Raw genomic sequence first — 19,635 nt, 5'->3', positions numbered from 1 at the left:
TACAAATATTTTATTAAGATTTTTTTTGCATCTGATGCAGAGATCCATTGCTAAGCTCTGGGCCAAGCTCCTCAAGTCCAGTCCTATAGAGGGAGGAACAATAATATGAGCCAAGGGATCAAGACCATGATGGGGAAACCCACAGAAACAGCTGACCTGAGCTAGTGGAAGCTCACTGACTCTGGACTGACAGCTGGGCCCTGCATATAACCAAACTAGGCCCTCTGAATGTGGGTGACCAGTTGTGTAGCCTGGGCAGTTTGTAGGGCCACTGGCAATGGGACCAGGATTTATCCCTAGAGCATGAACTGATTTTTTGGAGATTATTCCCTATGGAGGGATACCTTTCTCAGCCTAGATACAGGACGGAGAGCCTTGGTCCTGCCTCAAGTGATGTGATAGACTTTCTTGACTCCCCATGGGAGGCCTCACCCTCTTTGAAGGAATGGATGGACAGATGGGGTTGGGGAAGATGGAGGGAGCAGAAGGAGGGGAGGAATTGGGAACTGAGATTGGTATGTAAAATAATATTTTTTAAAAAAGATTTTTTGTTTGTTTTTGCATCTGTGTTCATAAGTAGGCCTAAATTTTTTGGGTCAGTTTAGGGTGAGTTTGTTCTCATCAAAGTGTGTGCAGTTAGGCAACTCTAAATTAAAAGACCAAATTGGCTTTTGTATTCCAGATAAACTTATCACTTTTGTGTATTATTTTGCTTTATAGGCATTTGTCCTGTTTGTTCTTTAGGCCACATATAAAAAATTCTTCATAAGCTCTGAACAGGCATTTCATAGTTTAATGTCAACTTGGAATGTATCTAAATATGTTTGCAAACTTCACTCTTTTAACTTCTCGCTTTTCTTTTTCAGAAATTTACTAATATTGACCCATTTTTAATTCTGGGAGAGTTTTCATAATTGTAGATTTGGACATATTTAAAATTGCTTAGAATATGACTGTTCTCAAAATGTCAAATGTGCTTTTGCTCATTAATTTACTCATTCTTTCAATAACTCTAACTTTTCTGTCAGATTACTCAGATCTACAAGCATTGTGGTGAATATTATTAGCAGTGAATATAAGCTACTTTCAGTAATTTCAAACAAAACATTAAAATTTATTTAAAAATTTGCTATCATAAATTTCTACAGTCGAACATGGGACTAGTCCACTACTCTGACTGCAAATGTCCTGTACTTTGGTCTTTCACTTGTAGAATTCAGAGATTTCCCAGTAGGCACAGGTCTTGGGTTATTTTTGGTGTTTACTAAAATATAAAGCCATATAGTGAACCTGATGTGTGATACCAGAAAAACTGGCTGGGAATGGAAAAATGGGCTGACACCATCTTTGACGATTAGAGAGTATTAATTTTAAAAAAGTGTTTACATGTGCTTCCCTCATTCCCTAATTCCTGTCTAGGAATTTAGACATACTATACACCTATAGGGACATTCACACCACAGAGTTTTCTGTATCAGAAGATCAAAACCATAGTCCAAACAAACAAAAACTCCAATCAGGTTAAGGTGGCCCATTCCCTTAATTCGTAAACTGAAAACGTAGGAGCAGGTCTATCTCTAGGATTTCAAGGCCACAACAGAGAAAGTTCCAGATCAGAGAGCACTACATAGTGGGACTTTTCCTTAAAAAAAACAAATAAAAAAACTTCAAACGGGTGGAAGTATTTCAGTTTTGGAATGGTTAAATGTTGGTACTTTTAATTATGTCGATTATGATCAATTAAATGCCCTATGCCATTTAAAACTAGAACAAATATATATTTAAATAAGGACAAATATGTTGTATATAAGCCTTTGGTATATTTCTTTTCGGCAGCAAAAGGCCACACCTGTGTGAGAAAGTAAAAAACATGAACAAACATACAAAACGTAAACGTTTGAGGACGGGTGAAGAAGCAGGGATGGGGGCGGGGCAGGTCGGCAGATGGGTACACGCGATACCGGCTTCCAGCTACAGGTGGCACTGTTGGAACCAAGGGCTGGCGCCGTGTGACGTCATCGCGGCGGGCCACGACGCACGCGAAGTAGCAAGGCGTCGGCCACAGCGCGTTCCTGCGAGTGCGCTCTGGATCCCTCGGCGTCTTCTGGCGGCCTTGAGGTCGCCACCCTGGCCGCTTTGGCCCGTCTGGCGCTGGGTGGGCGGCATAGCTGCGCCCACATGAACCAGAGGCATTACGGCCGCAATGGTCGCGGTCGGGGCCGAGACTTCGCCGGCCGTGCCCCACCGAAGAAGAAGGGCAGAAACTACATCCCGGAAAGGTATGGCGCTTTGGTTCCGGGCTGGGTCGGTCCGGCTGCCGTGGCGGCCTAGTATCTTGTTCGCCGCGGCCTCGCTCCCTTCCGCCTCCCAGAGTCCTCCGCGCCGAACCTCCCCTGCCCCCGCATTCTGAGTTCTTAGTCTCGTCCCGGCGGGGCTCTGTCTGTGGAGCTCGGGCTAGCGCGGAAGTGCGAGTCGGGGCGCGGCTGCCGGTATGGGAGTCGTCCCTTGATCCCGGGGAGTGGCGGTCTTGAGAGTGTTGAGGCGCTGTGTGTGAGACATCCGGTCTGAGCTGTAAACACCCTGCGCTCTTTCCCGGCTGGAGAGGTTCTGTGGCTTCCAGGACTCTGGAGGCGGCCCTGTCATTTGAGGGAGGCTTCCCTGCCCGTACCAGTCGTTACGTGTACGATTTTGCTCATAGGTGGTGTGAACTCTTCTTGCTACTGCCGGCTCCCCTTCCCGTATTTCAAAAGTCGGTTGTTTTATCTCCACAAATACGGGATAGCTGAAGTCAGGCGTGGTCAACGTGGCCTCTCCTCTTCCTAGAATTCAACAGATCTTTTATCTCCACAATTAAGCAATTGGGAAATAAAACCCAGGATAGACAGACTGTCCTCTCCCCATTCCCAGACTTCAGTAAGCATTCATCTCCACTAAGGAGCGACACCTGACATCCAGAATGGACATAATGCCCTCTTTGCCTTCCCAGACTTGAGTAAGCACTTCCTTTTATCTCCTGAGTAATTTTAGTGTCTGTCAGCTTTCCTCCATCGTCGCCTCAGTGCAGAACTTGTTTGACATGTTGCAGAAGAGAGGTGTCCATTTTTCTACTCTCATTTCTTTCTAATCCATTCTTAACATACTCTTATATAATCATTTAAACTGAGTATCAAGTAGTAATTGGGAAAAAGCTCATAGATGTAAGGTAAAGCTTGACTTTAAAAATAAAAAGCCAACCGGGTGGTGGTGGTGTGCACATCTTTAATCCAGCACTCAGGAGGCAGAAGCAGGTGGATCTCTGTGATTTCGAGGCCACCCTGGTCTCCAGAGTGAGTTCAGGAAGACTTCAAAGCTACACAGAAAAACCCTGTCTCGAAAAGCCAAATTAATTAATTTAAATAAAATAAAAAGCCAACTCTTTGCGATGGCCTACACACTAGGTTTCACTGCAGAGGTTCTCTGGGTCTCCAGCCCAATTTCTTGTGCTCAGTCCTCACTTTCTGATCTTCTATACTGGATGAATCCTGGTTATTTGTAATTATGGACAGAGACCAACTCAGCTGTGAGTCTCCAGGCTGTCCCCGGCATGCCTGAAGTTCAGGTTGTCTATTCATATAAGAACTAGGAGACTTCTACACGTTGAATTGTCACTCGCGTGGAAACCGCAAACACTGCGCACTGAATCTGAGCTCACAGCCAGTGTGTAGGTATTCATTACTCCTGGCTGGTTTTAATATTTTTAGTTACCACACAAAATGTGAGTCTCATTGTGACATTCTACATGCATGTCATTATTCTTTGCTCACACTGACCCCCACACATAACCTTCCCCTCTTGTGCCCTCCGCCCCCTTTAGTCCCCTTCCTCTGACACAATCCCCTTCTGCCTTCATGTCTGATATATCACCTTGGTATTTGATGCTGGGCTAGGTTTATCAGGGGCGTGAAAGTTTTGGTCATTTTAGTTTTAGGAATTTGTTGGTGTTGTTTTTATCTGTTTTCAAGCTGGAAACAGGAAGAATAAAGTGTAGTTTGTTATTTGTAGAAAGAGAATAGGTTGAGTAGCGAAGGGCAGAACAGACATTCTCACAAAGGGACTTTCTGTATGTGCTAGGTGCCCCATTATTCTGTTGGGAGGCAAGGCTGACGTTCAGTTTGACCAACAAATACTCTGTCATAGGTGGAGAGACTATCTCCCAGTTGGACAGCGGATGCCTGGGACTCGTTTCATTGCTTTCAAAGTTCCTTTGCAAAAGGTAAGTGAAAGCTACTGCGGGATTTTTTCAGAAGTCTAAATTCCCCATGTAGAACACTGGCTCTCAACCTGGTTGCTCTCTAGTTTCCCATCTTATGTCACTACTAACATGAAATGAGATTCACAGAGCAATAAAGTCTACATCCATATCTCATTTTAAGGAAAAGACAGTATAATGCCCTAACTATAATATGAAGAATAGTTGTAACCGTGTTGTGTTTTGTGTCCACTTGACTGAACCGGTAGTTGAGTGCCCACTGTGTTGATAGGGCAGTTCCTCTGCTGGGAATCCAGTAGAACTTGCGGGGAATTGTTTGTGAAATGAATTTTAGTTCTGAGGCTTAGACAGACAGGAACAGGCTTTTGCTTTTTCCATACCTCGTTAATGTTGACTAGGACATTCTGAAGTCATTCAGGCAGCGGACACAAACACAGAAATATGTATATCAAAGTGATTCTCCCCCCTCACTGGAAGAGAGATTGTTAGGAGCTTCCAGAAGAGAGGAACCTGCCCTTGTTCTCATTGTGTGCGTATCTCATGGGGCTGGAATAAATACAAACTGTGTGCAGGACTTGAAGCAGGTTTGCTCTCTCTTACCTCACTCTGACAGAAATTTGAAGCAAAGCTTATGCCAGAAGAGTACTTTTCTCCTTTGGATCTTTTTAATAAAATTCAAGAACAAAATGAAGAACTTGGGCTGATAATTGATTTGACATATACTCATCGCTATTATAAAGCAGAGGTAAGTAGAACCTCTAAATGAAAAAAATAATTTATAGTAATTTAATAGCTTCCATCCTGTGCTGATGTGAAAACTAAGCTTCATCCATGGGTAGTAATAATTTTAAAGGAAAAGCAAAGTTTCCCTAATTTGATGTTGAAATGAGATTGGAGGCTGGGCATGGTAGTGAATGACATCCCAGATTTTAGGAGCCTAAGGCAGGAGGATCTCAAGTTCAGTGCCAGCTTGGACTTACATAATTAAGTCTTAACAACAACAGCAGCAACAACACCACACACATACACACACTCACTAGATTGGAGACATGAATTGAACTATATAATATTGAGTGGTTGTCACTTAAGTCTCTTTCATTAGCAAAAGCTTTGTAACCACTGAACATTAATTCACCCATCTCCCACACTCCAGACCCCTAGTAACCTCTTGCCTGCTTTATAATATGAATTTCTCAGGTTTAGTATCTCATTCAAGTAGCATAATGTAGCATATTTAAATTTTTAAATTTAATTAAAATATTCTATCATTTCCCTCCTCCTTCCTTTAACCTTTCCTAACCCTCCTTTTCAAATTCATAGCCTCTAATACTTAATTCTTGCTACATGTATATGCAAATAACTATACAAATGTAGCCTGCTGTTGCTTATATGTATTTTTTTTTAAGGGCTGACCACTTTAGGATGCTTATATCTGAAGACTAATTCTCCATCTCTCAGTTGTTCTTAATTACCTGTAGTTCTTCATCTAGGGTAGGGCCCTCTGCAATTTCTTCCATCCATGTTGGCATGTCAGTTGGTGTTATTGTTCAGGTCTTGTATAAGCACCCATATTGTTGAAATTTCATGGGTGGAGCCTTTTCTGTCATATCTCTAAAATATAATCTTGCAACTGACTTCCTGGTCTTTGGACTCTTTTACCTTTCTACCTTCCTCTTCTGAGATGTTCTCTGAGTCTGAGATGGAAGGATTGTGCTTGAGATGTATCAGTTGGGGTTGGGCACAGGCAGTTCTTTGCATTTTGACTAGTTGTGGCTTTTTGTAATAATCTGTACTGTAGGAGGAAAAAAGGAAGTATCTTTGAGAGTTATACTTATTACTAGAGAAATTTTTTGGTTTTTTTTGAGACAGGGTTCCTCTGTGTGACAGCTCTGACTGTCCTGGAACTTGCTCTGTAGACCAGGCTGGCCTTGACCTCACAGAGATCCCCCTCCTCAACCTCCCAAGTGCTGGGATTAAAGGTGTGTGCTACCACCACCCATCAAGTACATTTTTTAAGGTTTATTTTTATTTATTTGTATGAGTGTTTTTGCCTGCCTGTATGTATGTATATTGCAGACATAGCCTGGAGGCTGTGGAGGCCAGAAGTCGGCATTATATCTCTAACTGACATTACAGATTGTTGTGAGCTGCTGTGCAGGTGCTGGAAATTGAACATGAGTCTTCTGCAAGAGCAGCCAGTGCTCTTAACTATTAAACCATCTTTCCAGCCCTAATATCTTGTAATACTTTTTGGTTTTTTTGAGACAGGGTTTCTCTGTGGCTTTGGAGCCTGTCCTGGAACTAGCTCTTGTAGACCAGGCTAGTCTCGAACACACAGAGATCCGCCTGCCTCTGCCTTCCGAGTGCTGGGAGGCGTGCGCCACCACCGCCCAGCCTTGTCTTTTTGTGTCTGAATTATTTCACTAATTTTGTTTGCAATGTTTATTGAAGCATATACCAGAATCTTTTTCTTTTCTGGCTCAATATTTAAGCTATGTATATATGCTATATTTCATTATGGCCCCTATCTACTTCACCCCTGTCTGCCTTCCTTATCCCCCGTGTGTGTGTGTGTGTGTGTGTGTGTGTGTGTGTTGGGGGGATTTATTTGTTTTTTTCATGAGAAAGAGTCTCATCATGTGGCCCTGACTGGCCTGAAATTTCTTATGTACACTAGGCTGGTCTTCAACCCACAAAGATCTACCTACTCTTGCCTCCCATGTGCTGGGATTGAATATGTATGCTACCAAGCCCAGCATGTTCTATATTATTTTAAAGGAACCCTCAAATATCATAGAATTTATCTCTACTTTTTGATATTTATGTATATGCAAAATACAATACTTTTTCCTTAATATCAGTTCTTTGATGTCAGATTTGTAATCTGATCGTTCCTAAATGTCATCAAAATTGTCAGTTTGAAGTTGGTTGTCTGTCAAGTCTGGTTAAGTCTAGAGATTGCTATCCATGTCTCTTTCACTTTCTTTTTGTCCCTCTCCTGAGTTCTGTCGTGGAGAGCCAGCCAGCGTGTGCTCTGATGTTAGCTGTGTGCCTCCACATGCTGGTAGAGTCCTTTGTTCTCTGCCAGTGGGCTAGCACAACCAGATTTAAGACTGTGTTCTCCTTTCTCCTTTCCTTCCTCCCCCTGTTTCCCTAACCTTTGGATTCCCTTTCCTTTTCTTTCCTTTTCCTACCTTCCTCCCCTCTCTTCCATTCTGTTTGGTTTTGGGTTTGGTATTTGAAACAGAGTCTTAATATGTAGCCCTCGCTGACTTCATGATCTTCCTGCCTCAGTCTTTCTAATGCTGGAATTACAGATATTCAGTACTCCACCTGCCTTGATTTTTATTTTAAAACTTGAGATAGTGTCTCATATAGCCAGGACTGTCCTCAATTACTGAGGATGTCCTTAAACTCCTGATCCTCCTGCCTCTATCTCCCAAATGCTGTGATTACAGGCATGGACCACCACACCCAGATTGATTTCCTTTTCTAGAACTTTATTCATTTTAGTGTGTATGTTTGTGTGCTATCATGAGTTTATGTGCACCACATTCATGCTGGATAGAAAAGACTGTCAGATCCACTGGAACTGGAGTTACAGGTGGTTGAAGTAGCTGTATGAGTTTTGGGAACCAGAACTTCATTCTCTGCAAGAGCAGTAAAGGCTCTTAACTGTGAGCCATTGGTCTGGCCGCCTTGATTTTCTTTAACATGACAGTTTCCAGTGTTTCTGTATATTTTGAGATGGGTTCTTGTTATGTTGCTCAGACTGATCTTGAACTCCTGTGTTCAAGTGGTCCTTCTGCCCAGCCTACTGGGACACATGGACTATTAAGGGTGTGCCACCATGCCTGATATGAGACATTTTCGTAGGTGGTCGTGTGTTCTTCCATTAAGGGGCATATGATCAGTGGTTGTCTCTTAAGTTATTAGTAATTATTGATGACTAATCTGTTAATTTCTTTGAAGCTTCAAAAGTTGATTTTCTTTTTTTCTTTTTTCTTTTTTGAGACAGGCCCTTGCTGTGTAGCACAGGCTGACTTCAAACTCAAGATTTTCCTGCCTCAACCTCCCAGTTGTCTAGGATTACAGGTGTATGCCACCATACCAGGCTGTACAAGGTGAACGTTACCATTCATGTTCATTTAATGAAGTTTCTGCTTGTTTATTTACTCAGTGGTGTCAACAGGATTTTTTCCTCTTTGTAACAACTTTCATCAAAGTAATCTCCTGGGTCCCTAATACCTGCCAATATCGACTAGTCAGAATTTATTCAATTTTTTCTCTCATTACAAACTCCTCTGCAGCTGCTTTTTCCAGTTGGAGCAGTGCTGGAAGGCCTCTCTTTAGATCATTGGAGCATCTCCATTGGCCCCTAAAGCTTTTTGAAAAATATTCTTGAGAATTTCACACATGAATAATTTGTTTTTTGATCACAGTTACCCCACACCATAGCTAATTCCTCCTGGTTTGCACTCCCAGTGTCATGTCTTCTTTTTTATGAGTATTGCCCATTTTTTGTATGTTCACCACATGCTTGAAGGTGCCTGTGGGCAGTGGAAAAAGAAGGTACTAGATTTGCTAGACCTGGAGGTTACAGGTATTTGTGAGCTGCCTGATGTGGGTGCTAGGACCTGAACCCAGCCAGCCCAGGTCCTTGGCAAGAGCAGCAAGTACTGCTCTTGTTAGCAGCTCTGACCCTCTGAGCCATTTCTCTGCCCTACCTCGATACCACTTTTGTTTTTTGGGACAGGGTTTCTCCATGTAACATTTGAAGCCTGTCCTGGAACTCGCTCTATAGATCAGACTGGCCTCGAATTCACAGATATCCGCCTGCCTCTGCCTCTGCCTCTGCCTCCTAGGCGCTGGGATTAAAGGCCCAACGCCACTGAGTTCAGAATTGGTGCTGCCCAAGTGCACATGGGTGTCATACCATCTTCTGGAACATGGCCAACTACCGAGGGCCGCAGTCCTGAAGAAAACTGACTCTCCCTTCCCAGGTAGCTCTTAGCTGACAAAGCTCCTCAGCTAGATTGAACCATTTCTTAGTTCTAATCTTTTGACATGTCCTGATAATCTCTGATTACTTTTCTGCATGAAAGAATTCCGGACTCATCTTAACTGTTTGGTGCCCCAGCCTGACTCAGCCTTTGCAGAAGGCTTTGTTTCCTTCCAGTGGGGATAATTTCTCAGGCATGTGAGTGTCAGGGTTATTCATTGCTAACAGACTGACATTGCTCTGAAGCTTTTTCTGTGGACAGAGCTAGGGACTCTGTAAAAATCATCATAGTGTTTTCCACTTAAATCCAAGTTACATAGTTTTCACCTAACCTATCTTTTTTTTTTTTCTAAAATTTGTGTGTGTGTGTGTGTGTGTGTGTGTGTGTTGGGGGTGGCAGTGTGTGTGGCTATATCTGCTTGTCTGTGTCTGCCACATGTGTCCAGGTGCCTGCTGAGGTCAGAAGAGGGCGCCGGATCCTCTGCAGCAGGAGTTCCAGGCTGTTGTGAGCCGTCAGAGATGGGTGCTGAGAACTGAACTACGTCCTGGAAGCACAGCAAGCACTCCTAAGCTCTGGGCCACCTCTCCAGTGCCTACTCTTCCTTCTTCTTTCTCTTATCCACAGCTCTTTTTTGCTCAGCTCATTACTATTTTGTGAAGACACAGCAAGGTGAAATAATTAGAACTGTCCACATACTTTTTAGTCACACCATATATACCCTCATCCATGTGGAATTTGGTGTGTTTTGTATACCTAGTGACTGTCCTATAGTTTTAATGAAAATCAAGTGCTGTTTCCTGGTTGGAACAGCTTTGTAAGAAGTGGCTCTTTAGTCAGAGTTGCAGTGATAGTAAGTTTATTAGTATCAACTTACACTTATGCTCCCCAAATCTTCATTATATGCAAATGAAATAATTTGCATTTTTTGTTTTACTTTGTAGGATTTGCCAGAAACTATTTCTTACATAAAAATTGTTACGGTTGGCCATCAGGTACCTGATAATGGCACTATTCTTAAGTTCAAATGTGCAGTTAAAGAGTTTTTAAAGAAAAACAAAGACAACGGTGAGTCCTGTGGTTTTTCTTTTCTGTCTGAACTTTGTTGTGCATTTCAAATAGGTTTGGAGACTTTTAAAAATCTTTTTTTTTAAAGATTTATTTATTTATATAACATTCTGCCTCCATGTATGTCCACATGCCAGAAGAGGGCGCCAGACCTCATTACAGATGGTTGTGAGCCACCATGTGGTTGCTGGGAATTAAACTCATGACCTCTGGAAGAGCAGCCAGTGCTCTTAACCACTGAGCCATCTCTCCAGCCCTAAAAATCTTTTTATTTTAATTATGTATGTGTTCTTGTTGCTATGTATATATGAATGTAGGTACTTACAGAGTCCAGAGACTTCAGATTCCCTCCACCTAGAGTTGTGAGCCTCTGACACAGGTGCTGGAAAACCAAATTTGGACCCTTTAGGGTAGATGCGTTTTCAAGTACTGAGCCATCTCTCCAGTGCAGTCTCCAGACTTTGGATAGTTCAGATTTTTGATATTGTTAATATTCTAATATTAGGTATGTTGTCTTTGAAAATGGCAGCTGGTAGTAATAAAGTGTTTTCCCTTTTGTTGGCCACACAGAAACAAAACTTGAGTGAGAAATGTGTAATATGATGGAAGTGTTTACCTTTTCCTGTGGTTAAAGGGTGAGATGTAGAAGATTAAGAATCTTAGCGTCTGCAAGTTGCATAGAGACAACAGAAGTCAAAGGTTAGGAGTGAGTGAGTTCCCTAGAAGACCAAGGTTAGGAGTGAAGTTGTTTCCAAGAGAACAGAGCACGGGCAGGCCAGTAAAATTTCATCTTTGCCGTGCATACTTCAGGTGTTCCTGCTGTTTTCCATTTTGAGTACAATTGCCATTGTTATTTATTATCAAAATGAAGGTGGGATGAAGTCTGTAGCTTAATTACAGAGCACCTGCCTGGCTTACAAAGCCCAGTTTCAGACTTCAGTGTTGCACACACAGAAACACATTCTAGTTTCCTCTATGTGATAAGACAAATGGCTTTGTGTAAGGCAGCTTACCAGATGGCTGCTTCTACAGTTTGCATCATTATATCTAACTAGTAATTTCAAAATTTCCACAACAATGAGCTTTTGGTAGATGATTCTTGATAATGTGTTTCTAAAGCCACTTTTCAACATAGCAGTAATATTTCACTAATTTGTGTTACTCTTCGGAAAATTGTCTTTAACTTACATTTGGTATATTTTGATTCCTGTACTTAATTCTGCATTTCCTGTTTTATAGACAAACTTATTGGTGTCCACTGTACCCATGGCTTAAACAGGACTGGCTACCTCATTTGCAGGTGAGTTGCCAACTCAAAAGCAAATAGTGTTTAGTGTGTTTGTCTGGTTATAGTGGTAATGTAAGCGTACATAGAAATGAGTGAAATATAGAGCAGTGTTATCTCTACCCAGAGACTACCATTGTAGACTTTACAGATGCAGAGAGAGTGCATCTGTATGGCTTAGAGTACAGTAAACATCCAGACTTACAATTTAATATGTGGTAGGTACCTCCCTGTGAAAGGATTTGGAGACCTTATTTTTTAAAGATTATACTGTTTTTTTTTTTTTTTTTTGCACACTGACAAACATGCAAGTCATAAGTTTGGGGTATAATAAAACATTAAAGTGGTATGTGCATCTTTGAATCCACATGCCACTGACTCAGCAATAATGTCACATGACATGCAGATGCTGAATTAGGGTGTGGTCTGATGTTTCTTAAGGAATTGCTGTGCAACATTATGTTTGTCCATTCAGAAGATCTTTGCTGAGATCTAATTTGTGTGAGAGTATTGCTGCTGGTGAAGATATTTAATTTGCCTCTGAAGAAAGAAGGAAGACTATAATAATGAAGATAATAGCAAGAAGACTCTAGAACTATCACTGTCAAGTGCTGAGGAGGATAGGAACAGGATACCATGATAGGGAGGCTTAGACCTAACTCATCAAGAAGAAGTACATTTGCAAGGAAGGTTTGAGAGACTGTCTGAAGGCTGAACTAGTGCTAGCTGTGTAGAGACACTGAAGAGACTGTAGACAAAGGCTCAGCTAGGAGCCTCGAGTAGTATAGCATATGCTTCGCTGGAGGAGGTAGGTGGGCAGTGCAGCAGGTGTGGCAAACAAGTGGAGCTCTTCTGGCAGGCGGGAGCCAGAGTTAGGCCATACAGAGCGGTCTGTTTGTTTCTTCTTGTTGTTGAACCTTTTTTGGGTGTATTGAATCCATCTATTTCTGCTGAGTAAAGAATGTAGTTCTAGAGAGGTAGAGGCAAAGGGTCATTAGGTTTTTGTATGAATTGAAGTATAACGGTCTCTTGGACCAAGATGTCGAGGGCATTTTGGTGGAAGGATGTGGTTGTCAGGACCCCGCTGGTAGATTGAAGTGAGGATGAGGGAAGAGTGGGTGACAGTGATGGTAGCTCCTGTTTCTGACCCATCCAGTTGGTTTCCCAGTATTTTTAGCTATGTTACTATTTTTCCCAGTTGCTTTATATATTGTTGGTTCCTGATGAATACACAGTAATATTAAGGAAGCCTCCTGTTTTTTAGTTCACAAAGCATTTTGATGAAGGTGACTACTGAATCTGCCTTTTAAGCATTTGCCAGTTTGGTCATGAATTTCCTTTATTATTTATATTATTATACTAATGTAAGTACCTTTATTAATAGATTTTTAAAGTTGGTCAATCTTGGGGTAGTCTTTTTCTATGGTCATGGCATATCATTCTGTAACTGTTGGATTAGATATGTAGTATTTTCTTAGGATTTATGTCTCCACTTGTAAGTGAAATTGGACCTGTTTTGATTTTTGTTTTCTTTTGGTATATTTAAGTGACCCAACTTATGTTGTTTTGTTAGATATTTGATTGATGTAGAAGGCATGAGGCCAGATGATGCAATTGAATGTAAGTATGGGGGGGGGTGTCACCATTTTTCCCTTCCTATAAAAGCTAAAGGTGGAAGTGTAGAGCCACTTTTCAATTTTTGGAGAACAAAATTCATATGATCCAATCAGTATATGATGCCAGAAAGACAGTGGAGAGAGAAGGGAGGAAACTACCTCTTGGGGCTGGGGATGCGGCTCAATGGTAGAGCGCTTGCTCAGCGTGTGTGGAACCCTGAGTTTTATCTCCAGTACCAAAAGAAGGAAAAATAATAGCACTATAAGGTAGTCTTGCCAACAGCTTATGAAGGAATATATCTGCAAGCGATATGTGAGATACAGCAACCTATTGACAGTCAGTGTGTACGAGCGTTGGTTTTCTTTCCCGGGTAAGATTTCTTTCTGTGCAACTATTTCTAAGTTCATCTTCATCCACTCCTCAGTATTCAATAGCTGCCGGGGGCACTGCATAGAAAGACAGAACTACATTGAAAACCTGCAGAATCGTCGTGTCAAAAAGTAAGTCTTTCATTTTGCTAAGTGAGATTTTGGTTAGGGAAACTTCTTTAGTATAATTTAAATAGCACATTATCCAGGCATCTTGTCTACTTGCTGAGCATTAAACAGGAGTAGGGGAGTTGAGGGCCTCTGTTCACACACCAAAGGACTTAGTTGCTAAACTGGCCACTGGAACTGTAATCTGGTGACATTGTGGGACACTTCTCTTTTAGGAAACGGAATGCTAGCACATCTAAGTCAGGTGATCTTGAAGACTCAGCACATCTTACCGAACAAGTCCACAGCACTAAGAAGCCTGTGAACCAAGGACCTCAGAACCATTGGCCTGCTGGTCGTCCAACACCTTCCCGACATTTTCACACCCAGTCCCAGCACTCCCAGCAAGTGTTCAGGTACCCAGACTTCCCCCTTTCTTAGAACTTAGATGGAAACTACTTAAGACCAGGAAAGTACATTGTAACAATGACCAGCAGTTGGTGTCTTCTTCTGTTGTCAGCCAGTAGGGCTCACACTGCTCTGCAAATCAAGTACTTGGGAAATGTGCTCTTCAGAGGCAGTTGAGAGTGGAAATTTTATTTTACTATTTTTAAGTTTAGTTTAATCCAGGAAGAGTTAGATATTGTTACTGGTAAATAAAATCTTTCACTCGTGTGTGTGTGTGTGTGTGTGTGTGTGTGTGTGTGTGTGTGTGTGTGTGTGAGAGAGAGAGAGAGAGAGAGAGAGAGAGAGAGAGAGAGAGAGAGAGAGAGAGACTTGTACACAGAATCAGATCCAAGATTTGACCACTGAGGTATATCCCTATATCCTTAGACTTTATGAATCTTGAATTCTTAGGCTATATAGTTTTTGAAATAAAGAAGGCTATCATTTAAAGAACAAATACAAAACCAGGCAGGGTAGTCAGTGCCTGTAATCTCAGCACTGGGAAGTAGAGACCGGAAGATCAGGAGTTCATCATTGGCTATATCGTGAGTGCAGGGTCATCCTAGACTACATGAGACTCTGTCCCAAAGAGAGAAAGAGAACAAGTTTTAAAGGAAAATAATATCCTAATAGAGATAGTTACAAATGATTTGAACATATTAAATCATACAAGTATTTCACATGGGAAATGGGGAAATTCTTAGTTCAGTTAAAATAGTCCATTAGGACTTTCCAAAGAAGTGGAAGAGAGAGAGAGTGGGCAGGTAGATGAGAAGGGGCCTTCACTAGGGTGATTGGCATGCATGACTATAGGATGAAAAGTTCCTCAACAAGCCCTCTGTAAGCTGGAGACCCAAGGTTGCCAGTAGTGTGATTCTCTGTCAAGAGTCCTAAGGAAAAACCTGAGAAACCATGAGGGAGGGGGTAAACCATGAGGTCAGGAAAGAGGTAAATTTGCCTTTCCTCTGCCCTTGCAGTTTTCCTGCAGTCCCAGCCATGTGGTGGTGCCTGTGACATGGAAGGCAGGTCTTCCTTACGCAGTCCACTCTTCGTGCATCAGCCTTGTTCAGAGACATTCTTGTTGACAGATGAAGCAGTAATGCCCCACTAACTCTAGTCCAGATGCCACCTAAGATAACTATCACAGCTTGTCAGATACTCCTAGCTGCTAATTTAGTTGTGGTTTTTATGAGCACTTGAGGGTCATGACTATCAGGCTGGGTGTGAATTTGTCTCCTTACTCTGCCATTCACACCGTGTGCAATCTTGGGTGAGACCACATCTCTAATTTCTGTTCTTTGAGATGGAGATTTTAAAACATAACTATGGCCGTTGCCTGCTACATCTGTTAAAGCAAATTGGTACATTGTTACACTATCAAAAAGATGCTGCTGGTGACCCTGAGAGTGAGAGTAACCCTTTTTTTTTTTGAATCAGTTTTCATGGCCATAAATATGCTTGTACCTGGCCAATTCCATATTGAGACTATACGTCTCAAATCCTACTGTCTCAGACAGAGCTAGGTGCTCAGCATACAGTAGTATATATTATGAGATGCTAATCACCAAATTAATGATGATAGGAAAACTGATAGTAACCTGTGATTCTGAGTGGTGATATAATTAAGTAACCATAACCATACTGTGACATTTTATAGAGCCACTGAAATTAAAGCTTGTTTATAATAGTAAAATATAGTAGCTGGAGAGATGGCTCAGCGGTTAAGAGTACTGGCCTGCAGAAGACTCAGGTTCGATTCCAAGTACCCACATGGCTGCTCACAACTTCCTGTAACACAGTCAGAAAGATCAAAAGGTATAGAGACCAAAGAAACAGCTACACATTTGACTGTGTGTGTGTCTGTGTGTGTGTGTGTGTAGAGAACATGCATGTGAGGCCAGAAGACAACCTCCACTATTACCCTTCACACCCCGCCTTGTCTGAGATAGAGCCTCCTGTGTTCCACTGCACATGCGGGACCCTATCTTTGCCCTCATCTCATCATAGGGACTGCAGACACGTGCTGGTGTTTCTCAGTTTCCTCTGGGTTCTGGGCAGCAAGAACTCACTGGGCCGTCTCGCCAGTCCTAGCTCCATTCTATAAAAACTAGAGAGAAAGATAAGTGATTATCTGCTCAAGTCATCTAGGTAGGCGAGAGTAAAATCAGAATATCTGTTATTTTATAAAGTCTATTATAAAATGTTAATCTTGACAGTGATTTATTATTTCTTGTTTAAGAAAATTTTCACACAACCAGAATGTTTACCAGAGAGGCCTTATCCCTCTTCCTGATCCGGCTGAAGAATACTATTTACAGAGAAGATTCTTCTGGAACATGAAGCCACATGGTAGTCAAGCAAGCAAGAATAAGAAGTGGATTTCCAGTAGTTACCAGAGGCCGTTCTACCCAGCCTATTAGGGGTGGACCCAGTGAGGCATACGTGGATGGGCTCTTACAGGGACCACCTGAAACCAGAGCTGGACAGAGGACAGCTGGATTACTTTTAATAAAATCAGGTTAAAGCAATTAAAAATTTTTTTAACATTTTTTAACTTTTTAAAATGTTTTTTATTCCTTTCTGTGTGTTAAGTTTCAAGATGAATTGCATTACTGATGGCCACACAGTGAGGTGATAGCCATCCAGAACGCTTCTCATTCTAGGCTCAGCTTTTTTCAGAGGTTTCTGAATGGGTAAACTGTTTTTAACTTGCAAATGTTTTAATTGTCTTTTATTTTCCCTGTCTATTTCCTCTGTCCATGCCTGTAACTGTGTGTAGGTGCAAAGGTTCATAGTGTCTTACCATGTTCTGTTACTAACAGTCTTCAGGGGTGTCTTTTATCCTAACTGTTCAAATTTCCTACTAAAAATCTAGCCAGTAGACAATTTATTTGGCACCTACTCTCTCTTTACTTGTGGGACTCTGTTCAGCGTTCTTTCCTTGGTAATCAGGGTCAGAATTTAACCAACTTCTTACTGAACTGCCAGGTTAACCACCTAACCCAGAGAAGTGTAAATTTTTAGGGACTGATTGTTAAGTTGGGCAAGAGGAAACTAACCAATAACCAGAATGCTGGTTAAATTATTATTTATCTGACAGAGTCACTACTACCAACAGGGTAGAACTGTCCAGAAAGCTTGAAAACCTCTGTAGATTTTTAATGGTCAGACAGACTAGGACTAAGCATCCATCCTTGGTTATCCTGGAAGACAGGGTGGTGCTGACCCTGCGGCCCCCTGTTCAAGGTTTGTCCAGGGGCCTCTCATACTGCAATGGTGCTCTTCCTCTGGAACACACTTGAAGCTACTTGGAGGTGCTAATTACTTCGGCTGTAGCACTCACTCAGGAAGTTGCTCATCGTGACACGTCATAGTCCACAGCAAGCGTTTGATGAATGCTTGGACAATTAATTTGGCCTCTGTCTTTAAAGCCTCTGATTTTGAGGATTTGTAATACTGATGTCACACACAGTAGCTATTTCTCCGTCGTGTGTGGACATGTGGAGTCTGACCCTGAGGAAGCTTCAGTAGCTCTTCTAGTCTGGCCTAGTGGGACTAACTTGCTCTGTCAGGTTGCTTCATGCTCAAGTGATGACTCTTAAAGTTTTTCTCTACTTAAACCACATTTAACAGAGATTCAAAGTGCTTCTTGCTACCAGACTCCCCCTGCAGAATTCTTCCCCAGAATATATGTGAAGGTTCAGCATTGTAGGAAGCTGGGTCAGGCGTTGTGAAATAAGAGGACAGAGCTGGGGCAGGTGGAGAAGAGCAGTGTGGAGAACAGCTTGGCAAGCAGCTTCTGTGGAGCACACTGCAGCCTTCAGGAACTGCTCTGCCACCTGTCCTGTTTCTCTGCCTTTGGATTCCCAACACCTTGTTAGAAGCCTCACTTATTGGATAACTGAGATTTCATTCTTACACTGGTCTGGCTTCTGTCCATGTCACACCAGCCAAAGGCCTCGTGAAAGGAAGCAGCCACTTCTTTTTAAGTTTCCAGTGGTCTATCTATGTAGTGTTTTAAAATTATATTGTTATTTTAAAGGCACACATGAATACTTTCTCAGGTAGCTTTCCTGAGATTACCACGTAAAAAGCATCTTCCATGCTCTCCAATTATAAAGTCATAGAGGTAGCCAGCTCAAGTATTTTTGCCTTATTCAGTGTATCTTCCTCTGTTGTTTAAGGAATACTCTTACAGATCACCATTTCTTGATTTTCCAATTTGTGATAATATGTGTTGATGAGTTCTTCCTATGGCACATGATCATTTAGCCCTCAGCCTACCCACCCCATAGCTCTTCCCAGCTTTTGATGATATTCACGTTACTAGGTAAACATTAGTCTGCATAAGCCATGGCACTGTACACAGTCTCAGTGTGAGTGATGTGCTTTTTGACTCTTTTCCTGAAACAACTTTTTTTTTTTTTTTTGGTTTTTCGAGACAGGGTTTCCCTGTAGTTTCTAGAGCCTGTCCTGGATCTAGCTCTTTTTTGTTTTTCGAGACAGGGTTTCTCTGTGGCTTTAGAGCCTGTCCTGGAACTAGCTCTTGTAGACCAGGCTGGTCTCGAACTCACAGAGATCCGCCTGCCTCTGCCTCCCGAGTGCTGGGATTAAAGGCGTGCGCCACCACCGCCCGGCTCTGGATCTAGCTCTTGTAGACCAGGCTGGCCTCGAACTCAGAGATCCGCCTGCCTCTGCCTCCCGAGTGCTGGGATTAAAGGCGTGCGCCACCGCCGCCCGGCCCTGAAACTTCTTAAAATGTTCAGTTAGGTGCCAAGTTTGGTTGGTAGGGCTGCTGTCATGGAGTGTCAGATGGGTGATGCAATGTGCAGGAAATCTATTTCTCATAGTTCTGAACGCTGGGAAAAATGAAGGAGTCAGCAAGAATTTTTGTAGATGGCTGGGGCCTCATTGTTTTCATGTGGTCACTGTCTTACTACATCTCTCCTCCCTCCCTCCCTCCCTCCCTCCCTCCCTCCGACAGGCTCAGATGCTGTGAGGCTGAGATGCTCTGTAGTTTTCTCTTATAAGATGTCAGTCATTAGGACCAGGGCTCACCTTAGAGACCTGATTTTAATGTTATTTGCCTCTTGAAAGTCTTGGTCTCCAAATGCAGTGGTATTTCAGATGCTGGAGCTTAGAGCTTTACCATAGGATCTGAGGAAACAACTGAGTCCAGACGAAGCACACTGCCGATTCATTACACCTGGGACAGCTCCTGACCTGGGTTCTTTCCTCTTGTCTTTCCTTCGAACCCTCTTTAAGGCTCCTGGTTCCCAGGGTACGACTTTCATGACTGTAATTTCCCGTTTGGTCAGTTATATCTTCTCAGGGCTGGGTGGGATGTAAACGGTTTGGGTAGCTGAGTCGCAGAAATGCATCCGTTTGTTTCTCTGCTCCTATGCTGCAGTTTCAGGTGGGCACTCCCAGTCATGCTGTTTGCGACCGCACTGCTGGTTGAAATCTTTTCTGATCTAGAATATTTTTCTGTGC

General features: G+C 42.4%; 1 protein-coding gene across 1 annotated transcript; it reads left to right on the top strand.

Annotated features, from left to right (window-relative positions):
• The first annotated feature begins 2,017 nt into the window (after window positions 1-2,017).
• Dusp11 (dual specificity phosphatase 11) lies at window positions 2,018-16,696 on the top strand. The gene is made up of 9 exons (XM_038319571.1): window positions 2,018-2,279; window positions 4,177-4,252; window positions 4,863-4,994; window positions 10,194-10,317; window positions 11,557-11,617; window positions 13,176-13,222; window positions 13,644-13,719; window positions 13,932-14,111; window positions 16,382-16,696. Exons 1-9 carry the CDS (start codon window positions 2,179-2,181, stop codon window positions 16,560-16,562), a joined length of 978 nt encoding a protein of 325 aa, XP_038175499.1. The 5' UTR covers window positions 2,018-2,178; the 3' UTR covers window positions 16,563-16,696.
• Window positions 16,697-19,635: the final 2,939 nt, after the last annotated feature.

Source organism: Arvicola amphibius, chromosome 2 (genome assembly GCF_903992535.2).
Source record: "Arvicola amphibius chromosome 2, mArvAmp1.2, whole genome shotgun sequence".
NCBI lineage: Eukaryota > Metazoa > Chordata > Mammalia > Rodentia > Cricetidae > Arvicola > Arvicola amphibius.
This window is presented reverse-complemented; position numbering and strand designations above follow the sequence as displayed.

Coding starts and splice junctions, on each gene's coding strand:
- Dusp11 (XM_038319571.1), top strand. CDS start 2,179: ATGAACCAGAGGCATTACGGCCGCAATGGTCGCGGTCGGGGCCGAGAC. Junction 4,253..4,862: donor TCAAAGTTCCTTTGCAAAAG/GTAAGTGAAAGC, acceptor TCACTCTGACAG/AAATTTGAAGCAAAGCTTAT. Junction 4,995..10,193: donor ATCGCTATTATAAAGCAGAG/GTAAGTAGAACC, acceptor TTTACTTTGTAG/GATTTGCCAGAAACTATTTC.